The sequence below is a fragment of the Nestor notabilis genome, unplaced genomic scaffold (genome assembly GCF_000696875.1).
Source record: "Nestor notabilis isolate BGI_N333 unplaced genomic scaffold, ASM69687v1 scaffold16025, whole genome shotgun sequence".
In the NCBI taxonomy this organism is placed as follows: Eukaryota; Metazoa; Chordata; class Aves; order Psittaciformes; family Psittacidae; genus Nestor; species Nestor notabilis.
In genome coordinates, this window is record NW_009929905.1 from 29,111 (window position 1) to 39,587 (window position 10,477).

General features: G+C 38.5%; 1 protein-coding gene across 1 annotated transcript in view; it reads right to left on the minus strand.

Moving 5' to 3' along the window:
• Positions 1 to 2,952: 2,952 nt before the first annotated feature.
• Positions 2,953 to 10,477, minus strand: part of SMPD4 (sphingomyelin phosphodiesterase 4, neutral membrane (neutral sphingomyelinase-3)) — a gene marked incomplete at its 5' end in the record, with an annotated part of 16,964 nt that continues 9,439 nt past the window's right edge. Inside the window, 9 exons of the mRNA XM_010015199.1 lie at positions 2,953 to 3,291; positions 3,718 to 3,846; positions 4,010 to 4,141; positions 4,798 to 5,031; positions 5,569 to 5,774; positions 6,515 to 6,678; positions 6,936 to 7,036; positions 7,961 to 8,051; positions 8,490 to 8,635. Coding sequence (XP_010013501.1) covers positions 2,965 to 3,291; positions 3,718 to 3,846; positions 4,010 to 4,141; positions 4,798 to 5,031; positions 5,569 to 5,774; positions 6,515 to 6,678; positions 6,936 to 7,036; positions 7,961 to 8,051; positions 8,490 to 8,635 — 1,530 coding nt within the window. The remainder of the gene's footprint in view (positions 3,292 to 3,717; positions 3,847 to 4,009; positions 4,142 to 4,797; positions 5,032 to 5,568; positions 5,775 to 6,514; positions 6,679 to 6,935; positions 7,037 to 7,960; positions 8,052 to 8,489; positions 8,636 to 10,477) is intronic.

Below are 10,477 nucleotides of genomic sequence, written 5' to 3' on the forward strand. Positions count from 1 at the left end.
GTTGGGTACTGCTAATGAAAACATTTGCCACAAGTAACTAATTTCATGCATAGTGTGATGGTTTTATTTTCCCTATGCTTTTAAGTTGGTCACTCTTAATTTCCTGGTACAGAACAATTTCAGATTTCAGATGTTCCCATTACATCCTGCTCCATCTCCCTGGATTGTGCAGCAAACCTAAAAGAGTAGCTGAGCTCTCTTCCAGTACTGTCAAGAAATTGCTATGACCTTTGTAAATCTGTGTGGTGTCATCAGTTTTAGGATGTTTTTAACTGTGGGTACTTAGTAAGCACTGACTGAGGCAGCAGAATGCTATCAGTATTTTGTACATGAACTAATGCATTATCTGTTTGTTTCAATTGTAATAAATTTATTATTATTCCTGTGTTGGATGCTAACATTATACTGCTCTTGCCATGTTGATCCATAGATACCAGTTCTGTTGTGTCCATTTGATGATGCTTACATTGTTCTATGGTAAGTGAAGACTTAAAGGCTTTGAAGGTTAGGGGAGGAAACCATGGCTTTTCATCCCATGCAACACTATCTTTATGGTCCCCATAGTGAATTGGAAGACCTGGTCAAGAGATTAGTAATGGTGTCTACAACTGCAAGATGTAGATTTTTAACCAGTTCTGTTACATGGCCAACTCTTTCCTTAGGGCAAAAGAATCAGCAGCACCAACATAGTTTATAATACATAATTAAGTCATAATCCAAGAAATTAATGGTAGACCCTGGCAATATCTTTAACCCTGTTTCTACCCTAAGGCACTTACTTACAGCATTTTTTTCTTAACAAGTTAAAACATATCTGGAAGTAGATACAAAATGTATGTCCCTCAGATTTACAATAAATTGGCTAGTGCAGTTTTCAGACCTGTCACTGTAGCTGCAGTACCTTCAATTTCCCTCAAACAAGACGCAGTGAGATGTTAGACTGAGGGTGGGGTAGGCATCCTGACACACAGCAGCTTCTCAGTTGGGAGATAAATCATGAAAACTGGAAGTGAGTCATGTACCCACAGTGTGTCAAATTAATATCTGTGAACTTGTCATTGCAGAAGATGAGGTAGAAATCTTGTTGTCTGCAGAAAAAAAGAGAGAAATGATGACCCAAGTCCTGTGACTGCAGAGCTGATTATGGGAGTGGCAGTTCAAACAAGTTTGCAAAACCAGATTGCTCAAATCAAACTTGCACCAGGACAGTTACCTTATAGCATCACAGCCAGGACAATGACTGTAAGTAGGAAGTAACTTTTCTTACACTTGGTGTGGAGCATGGTGAGATGCAGCCCTCGTGCAGCTCTAAGGCTTAAGCAAACTGATTGATTTGTTAGCAAAAATGGTTATTGTGGGCTCACTTTCATACTACTGAATGCTTTTGTTCCTGCAGCATAGTTTTGGATGCTGATTTTCACATCCAGCATAAGCTGAACGGCCCTAAGATGGTGATTAGCTATAACCTATAAAGCTGTTTTCTTACTGAACCTCATTTCGCTTTGATTAGTTGTCTCTCCCACATGCACAATCATGGCATATTTTTATAGAGAGCACAAAATGGTTGAGGTTTTTTTGACTGAGTTACCTTCGGAAGCTCATCTGTCAGGATTCCTCTTTGTAGTATCTCTTGATATATTGCCCCAAAGAACATTTGGTGTTAATAAAAATATCTCAGAGAGAATGAAAATTGCAGGAAGGAGTGAGACTGAACACGGGAACAGAAGTACATAGGCAGCTGTGCTTGCTGTGTGCTGTACTGTGAGGGCAGGAACAGGCTGGTGGGGAAATGGAGCACCTTAGTCCTGGGGAAATAGGGATGTTTTGACATAGCAAAATAAACAGTGAAAACACCTGATTTTTATTGTTTAGTACTGTTAGGTCATGCCATTTTTCAGTAAGTCACTACTGAGATCCTCACCCTTGATTAGATGTTTTGAGGAACATATGTTTTGCAGTTGCTGAATGTGTTCTCTCCAGAAACCCGCCATACCTTTTACTGAGGAACTCTCTTTAGTCAGATGTTTGACTCCTGTGTCATCATGGGGGTAAGTACTGTGATGACAAGCCAGGGATATACCATAAAGGCATTTAACATGGAGATGTACATGACTACATTTAAAAAAAAAAAGCCAACCTTATATGTAGTAGTGTCATGGATATTGCTAGGGAGCGTCTAGTTTTGCTTCTGGAGTACAGCACTAAATATTCCTTCCACTCTAATGTTAAATCCACCTCCCAACATTCTCAGCACTGTTTGGTTTGAACTTTGGATTCTCATAGTAGCTAACAGCAGAGCTTGTAACAAAAAAACACCAACCAAACAAAACAACAGAAAACCCCCACCCCCCAAAACAAACCAGACCCCCTCCAATTCCCCCCAAAACCCCCATGACCTCGGAGGTGGTAACCTAGAAGGGGACTCCCTTATTCTAGAATTGTGGGATGCAAATAATGTTGCATTCTTCTTTTCCCTGTGCTTCCAACTAGTATAGCTGAAGCATATGAATTTTGTGTGCAGATCAGATTTGTTAAAATGTAGCTCAGGTTAGTGCTGAGACTATGGGTGCATTATACTTCTAGCAAGATGTCTCCAGCTTTTTACCTGCTAGGTGGTGGTTTAGAAGAAACTGTATTTCTAGATCAAACTCTAGACCCTCAGCTATTCTGTGTAAGCTGACCAGAGTGCTCTTGATTAAAGTTCCCTTCAGTATAATATTCATTCTTCCCCCCTCAAAAAAAAAACTATTAATTCACTAGATTCTACAGAATGCTTTTATAAAAGTAAAATTTACTTCGATTATCTCTACGCCACAAGACCACATCATTTGTTTATAAAACTCAATTAACTTTAATATTAAAAAATAGTTTAGAAAGATCTGATACAGTAATTCAAGCAGTCATTAAATCCCAGGTTTATCCTTAAAACATTTATTTTTAGAAGTGTAAGCTGAAACAAGGAAATTAGTGTTCATGTGGCTTCCATCTTTCAGAGAAAAAAGTCATTATTGTGGCATAAAGAAAATAGCCGATCAGGATAATGAATGTACAGCCCACTGGCCCAATGTAAAACCACGATGCAATGAAGTAGATCATCAGCAAAAAAGTGAGAGTTCTGTAGCTAGCCAGAAACCTCAGACTGATTCTTGGTCCCCAGTTCTGGCTTGTTCTGTCCTTCACCATGGGACTACACCTGATTTTCTGTATGAGATGGGGCTTGGTAAGATGGTAGCGACAAAGTCTGCCAACAAAATCTTCCCTGGAGCAAAGCGCATCCATCTGATCAGCAAACTGAGGTAAGAAAAGTTTAAACATTAGTATTCTATTATTTATTGCCATAAAATAAGTGTAACTTACTTTGCACTTTTCTTCATTTATAGGAAATGAGGGGGGGAAGTAATCAAAATGTACTCATAAATATTAGAACTGCTTTAGTGCAGACTTGCAGACAAGCAAGGTGGAAGAAAAGGATTTGCTCTTCCTGTTTCAGAAACATTCATTCTGAATGATACTCCATTGTTCAAACATCAAGCATAAAGACTACATTTAAGATGTCATATTACAGGTAGAGAAGCAGGCCTGATACTATTGGGGAATACCCATACAGCCCACAATAAAGGTGACAGATTAAGAACAAACCAGTTTCATATATGTGCAAGTACAGTGAAGAACAAACTTGCAATGGAAAACAGAAGAGGGAGGTAGTGCTGTACTTACCCTTGCGTTAAGCACAGAGGATAACCGAAACAGGAGGCGGACAAGAGTGGCATTTTCATAGCTTCGAATGGGCTGAAGCTCAGTATCACCTTGATACTGCACTTCAAATCTACGTAAGCCGTTTATGATCTGGAAACAGGAAAATAAACCCCTTATCTTGTAGCTCCCATGTGAAACACCTTTATGCAGGCATCTCTCTTAGCCCCAGATAAGTTGCATTTCCCTGGATGTAGGACAACTTTTTTTGTCAAGAACAATTTAGGATACCGATGTGGAATCTTTCTTCTCTCACCTGGTACCTGCCAAGGGGTGTAAGAATAAGGCCATCCTCACTTTCAATGCAGTCTGGAAGCTGGTTTTTCCCATTCTTGTCTTGAGCTGTCCCACAGTTCTTCATCATCTGAGTCAGCTGGGCTCCATTCAGCTACTCAGGAATAACAGAGATACCAAGAACTGCTTAATAGCACCTCAGTTAGACATTAAAAGAGAATAAAAGTCTCCAAATTTCTTGTCTGCACTCTTCAAATCCAGGTGAGATGTTCTGGTTTTGTATGTCCCTTACTCCTTGAAAGCTGTCAAATGGCTGTCTTCTCCTATGTCAATTCTGTATAAGCGAGTGTAGCTGACACAGAAATTAATCTGTTTTAAGTTTAACCAAATAGACTTCTAGTTCACAGCTGCAGTTATTTATATGCTGTATTTTTATAACTCTACATTTAGAAGATACTGGACTGTTTTTAAAATTTAAGCCATGCCTTGCTTGTTTGTAAACATGAGAACAGTCACAAGTAAAGAGAAAGGTGTGGTCTAAACTATAAAGTCCAAAAGGAGTGTTCACTTGAAACAAAGTAGGCTTGATATTTAGAAATTCAGAGCATCTAGTTTCATCTGTATTGAAAGGGGTTTTGAAGTGGTCAGGGTAAAGTCAAGCCCAGAAGAGCTTTACAACAAGATGTGCTAGCAGGGTCTCTGGATGGTTTTGTAACTCCACAAAGTACAAGAGAGACAGAAGTGTTTGAGGGATCCTGACTCTTATACACACTGCTACATAGGGAGAATTTCTAGAAAGATGTTACGTACCTTAAAGATTTGGCACAAGTATTCCAGTGCCTTCTCTAAATATTCATCTGTTTTTTTGATGCTGTCTTGCCCTATTTCATCAAGGTCATTGCCTGTGTAGGAACCATTCATCTCAGATGGTGTAAATCTAAACCATGAAAAGAAGGACTGGCTAGCCATTGTCTCTGCGGAATGGTCTGATATGGATTTTGCTGTCTGCTGTGCCTGACAAATTAACTGAGCCAGTTTTAACACCTAAAACAAACAAACAAAATTGTGTGGGACAAAGATAAAAGACCACTAAGCATCGATACATGGATAAAACTGCACTTTGATACCTGGCAGTGAGAGCAAACTCACTGTCTTAGCTAATATGGATTTGTGTTAAGACTGTTAGCTGTATTTCCAGTAGGGCAAAGGTAGTTATTCTTGAGAAACCTGTGCGCTGCTTAGATTTTTCAGCTGCCTTTTATTTCCTGCTGCTATTTTTATCTGATAGGTACTAATGAATCAAGTGAATCAGAAGTTCACAGTAAGCATGTTTGAGAGGAAATACTCATAATACAGTATATAATACTCATAAATAACAGCAAGCTGTTACATTAACTTCTATTTAGCTGAGCAAGCAGGTTTTTACAGCTGTGCTGGACTGAGACCCCTCAGGTTTGAGAAGTTATCATCAGCAAAGTTAATTATACAGTAGGGCAGAGTGTGAAGTTTTCCACTCTTCACTTATAATATGGATGCTAAGTACTGAGAAAAATCCTGTCAAAATAGAAAGTTGTTGCTTACCAAATTCCTGACTTCTGTGCCAAACATCTGTTTATACTGGAAGTCCTGCCCTTCTAGGCTGTAAACATGAGTCTTCACCTTTAAGGAAGCATCTGCAGTAGTTGGAGGCCATGATGAGAAGAAGGCTCCACCAAATGTGGGAGTCATAAACAATCTGTGTTGACGATGGGGAATAACAAGTTCTGGCTGCAGGAATAACTGTTCTCCTTGAATTTGACAAGAGGAGTGAAGATGGTTATATCATACTCCTGGTTGTGCCTGGGAAAAGTCTAGCTACAAAGAATCTTAAGGCTGCTGGACAATTTGCTTTTAGATAAAGAGGTAGTTCTAGAAGGAAAGAGGCCTTAATTACCCTTTTTTCATTTCTCTCTGCCAACAGCAGAAAATGCCAGAATGCATTTAAATGCAGACCATACAGACATTTTAAGCTTATGAGTTTGGTTTTTTGTTGTGGGGTTTTTTGTTGGTTTTTTTTTTACAAAGGCAGTAGAGTATCATGACACTTCAGACATCAATACTTGTCATATCTTGCCTCTCCCAAATTTACTGTATCTTAATTATCCTGAAGTGCATACATGAACAGCTGACTGTTATTTTGCTAAGTATAAATACCTTTAGAGATATAAGAACTCTTAATCCTGAGATAAATAATCAAATGAGACAAGCGTAAAAAAGCCTGACTTGATTGTAAACATCCAGTATTGAGGTCTTTATTCTTTAAAAAAGAATCATGGAATGAAATCTAAATGATGGTGATTAGAAAAGAACTGTAGACTTACTAAACCAATACTAGACAAACATTAGTGAAGACACAGACCTCCGACTGGCAAAACAGCATGCAAAAATGAGAGTAAGTTTATTCATCTCAGTGTTTCTAAGGTAGGATGTAGCCATTGTAAAGAAAGATTGAGACAGGAAAGCATAAGATGTCAAAATATCCATTTACCTTTCAGGATCATTTCAGCTAGATTGGGCTGAGCAAAGACCTTAGCTACTCGGAACACCATGAAAGCATTTTTTGGACTGACCAAGTCTGTTCGAAGAGCTCTGTTCAGAAATCCTACAAACAGCTTAGTATACATGAGTAGGTTTTCTTGAATGAAGGTAGCCCTGTCAAAGTAAGTACAAGATTTGTGAGTTCAGCTGTTTAAATAATTGTTATTTTGTCTTCTGCCAAAAGAGTCATTAAGTAATTATTTTATACTGTCTCCAGAAAGATGGTGTATTTGCACCAAGACGAAAGATTAGTCTCAAGCCAAAAGCTTGTGTTGTAAGAAATCATCTCTAATCTTGTACAAGAAATTAATTCAGATTGAAATCCTACTCGAGGTTTGGTTCAGGTTACTCACAGCTGCTTTTCTCCTTACCATTTCTCTGACACACTGTGAGGTAAGGGCTCTGTGCTTTGCAGCAGCTTTTCCGGAGCATACCTCCATGGCTGCAAGTAACTTAACCACATCTCAAGAACCTAAGCAAAATCACACATAAAACCACATAAGTACCAATACTTTTAAAAGACAGAAAAGGGTGAATGTTATCTTAATGATAACCAAAAGTTTTTAGGAATAAAACTTTCTCTAGTAATCTAAGTGTCTTCGAAAAAGAACTGAAAAACTAAGTACATGTTCATTAGGACCAATGTGAATTTTCTATAATACATAAGTACCATAGTACTCATGCAGCTGCTACAAAAAAGAAAACTTAGTTGGTGGCTACATTTAAGGTGCATTTAACAGCTCTGATAGTGTTCACTGAATCCTTGTTGAACTAAGTAAACAAGATGCTACATGAATATCATTTCAGCTCTCGTCTTCTGTGCAGGCATACCCACCACCCTGAGGAAACACAGTGGACTCCTTGCTTGCACTGTAGCCAAGGATAGATTTGCCATGGCCTCTGCAGTCATTTCTGCTGACATTCTGCCTTGCATGTGTACCTCAAACACTGATACAGCTAACTGTAAATCTAATGAGTAAGATCTCTTACATTCTGCATTTTTGAACTACTACATTAATTACCAAGAGTCATGGTCTTTTACTGCTTGCGGGAGGTAATATTTACAGTATGTATCACAAATTACATCTTACTGCTTTTGTTTATGACCTACTGTATTAGATACTAAGAAATTAGGACCTGTAAGAATGTAACCCTCCTTCTTTTCAATCAACAGCCATTTTCACTGTCAGCAAAATCAGCCAGCAACCTGCAGTAATTATCACCAAGATACATTCAACTATGTCCCACTGTCACTCTTAACATTAAATGTGTGCGTTATAATGAAGATTTTAACTGCTCTAAACCCCAAAATATTTGAAGACCAAGAAATAGCTAGTAACAGTAGTAACTCATTACTAGTTCTGTTGCAGACTTAGAAAGAGAAGCAGGTACGTACTGCTCTGAAAGAGGCATCCAGAGGCCAGTGGCCAAAACAGTGTTGCAGAAAGATATAAAGTTTCTCTTGGACAAACCGAGGAATTACAACCCTGCAAATATAGATTCAAAGACAGATGTGTAAACATCAGCAAATTTTAAAAAGGAAAAAACCCAACTCACTTCCACAAATGCAAATACAGAAAGGACTGACCCAAACTTGTTCTTTCTTAACTAAAACTACTTCTGCCCATTGAATTTCAACTCAAATACATAAATAAAAAATTCTCCACTAACCTTCTCCAGAATCCTCCAGTAGCATTTTCTTTTCTCTGACTTGTGCCAAGATATAGACTAGTGTAACACCAAGACATTCCCCCTTTGCCCCCCTTCCAGTGGATGTGAGAAACAATACATTAGCTCTTACACACTTTTATTAATTTACTTCTGTATTTAACCATTAAAACAGCCTAATTCAACCTCTCAGTGAGAGCATATTTTTTCAGGGAGAAGCTCTATATGCTTCAGAGACAGGCTGCTCATGTACCTACCTTTTAAAGTCCTCTAGTGGGCTGGCTGTGTGGGAGTGGGCTGAAGGGGAGAGAGGCTCTGGTTTCAGGCTGTTGCTGAAAGCATGCAGATGTTTCACAAGCAGTCTTACCACTAGCACATGCTCCTCAGTGGGCTTAAATGACTCCTAAATTCAAAGCAAAAGATAGGAAGGTAATGAGTATCATATGCTAAATGTCCAGGAGATAATCAGGAAAACTATATTCTCAGATCAGATACTGAAATGCAAGAACAGTCTTTGTCTTCTAGGTTCTTCACTGTAGTTTGGTGCCACCTGATTTTAGACAGACTTGTTCCTCAGGACAAGCTGCATCAATCTTCTGCCATCGGTTCACTAAGAAACAGTAGCATATTTTTGATAATGTGATTGTAAAAGAAAGCACCCCCAGTACTCTAATGTACTGAATTTCAGGCTAGCATTAAAGAACAGAATAACTTGTAGATTTCAACTTACTTACCTTTTCTGAAAAAAGAATATCAGCCTTTCCTTATGGTTATAAGTTCATTGCTGTGGACAGCACAACACGTCCTTCATTTGTGCTCTTGGCTGGCTTTATTAAGTTCTCTTCCTATGCTGGTATTTATCTGCCTTATAAGAATAATCTTAGGAAGAGTTACGGTAAGAATAAGAACTGCTTCAAGTCCTGCATGATCCTGTTGCTTTTAGCATCTTTATAGGTAGAAGTATCCTGGGTGGGAATAGCTCAAGGAGTGATGGTGAGACACAGCAAGTGTATGATATAGCAGGGAGATGAATAAGGTAAAAACAAGCTAGTTCTGGTGCCCAGCACCAGAGCTGGTCTGCTGCAGAATCTGGGGTCAAAGTACTAACTGTAATCTGGTTTAAGAGTAGTCAGCTAATCTCAATCCACTACTGAAGGCAGAGTTTAAGACATTATTTGTATTCTAAATTTCACAAGTCTCATGTTTATCAGAAGTTGAGAAAAATGTACATGAAACAAAAGTTACAGCTGCAAATATAACAGAAGATGCTGGAAAAGTGTATTAGACAATAGCTGCAAGATGTTTCCAGGATGCCAAATGCAGCCATGTTGGGATAAGACACAGAATATGACTCTAGGGGACTGGCAGGCATTTTTATACAAAAAGTTTCCACTTAAACCCATTCAATAGTATTTCCACTGCTGGAGTGTGTGTGGGTGTCTTTGTGTTGTCTGTCCTTTCTCTGCAATGCCTGAGGCAAAGCAGATGTGTTTGTAGAACCTTGTTAAGATTTTTAATACACTGAAAGTTCACTCCAGGAAAAGATTCAGGGCCTAATAACAGATATAATCATGTAGTACAGCTTTCTAATAGAGAGGATAACCTGTTACCAGTTCTAATGAAGGCTGGTCTTGTGTTCTTGACAGCTCTTGGTAAGTCAGCATGTTTTCTACAGTCCTAAGGAGGGTTTATATAAGAACTCTGAGAAGTTACTTGGTTCAAGGAGCTTAGGTTGGGACATCCAAAAGCAAGTAAAGAGGTTGAGTACTCTGCTATAGGCCTTGAAAAGGTGTAATTAAAAATTCTAGGCTCCCCCAAAGGTATCTTTTGAATTTACAAGATTTATCAGTACCACTATTTCAATACATTGCTTCAGGTGATGCCAGCAGGTTTTCCACTTAGCAATTGTTATCATTTCCTCTTAGCCTGGATCAGCACCATTACAAACATTACTGGTTTAAAAACACTCACAAGTGTTTTTGTTGTCAAATGTTAGCTTACAGGATGGATGTGTGCCATTCTTAACACAGTAATTAGATAAACTTAATAGTAAAAAAAGATTTAAATACAAGGAGTTCCTGTTTTCTTTTCTAAGCATACCTTGAGATATCACAGCACTTAAAGGATTAAACAGCAGAAAATTCTATGTAGTGCTAAAGAGCTTTCAAGTATAACAGCTTTATAGTATATATGCTCAGCCCTCCGCTTTCCCAAAATGAAGACCCAATGAATAAAGGGCTGAAAC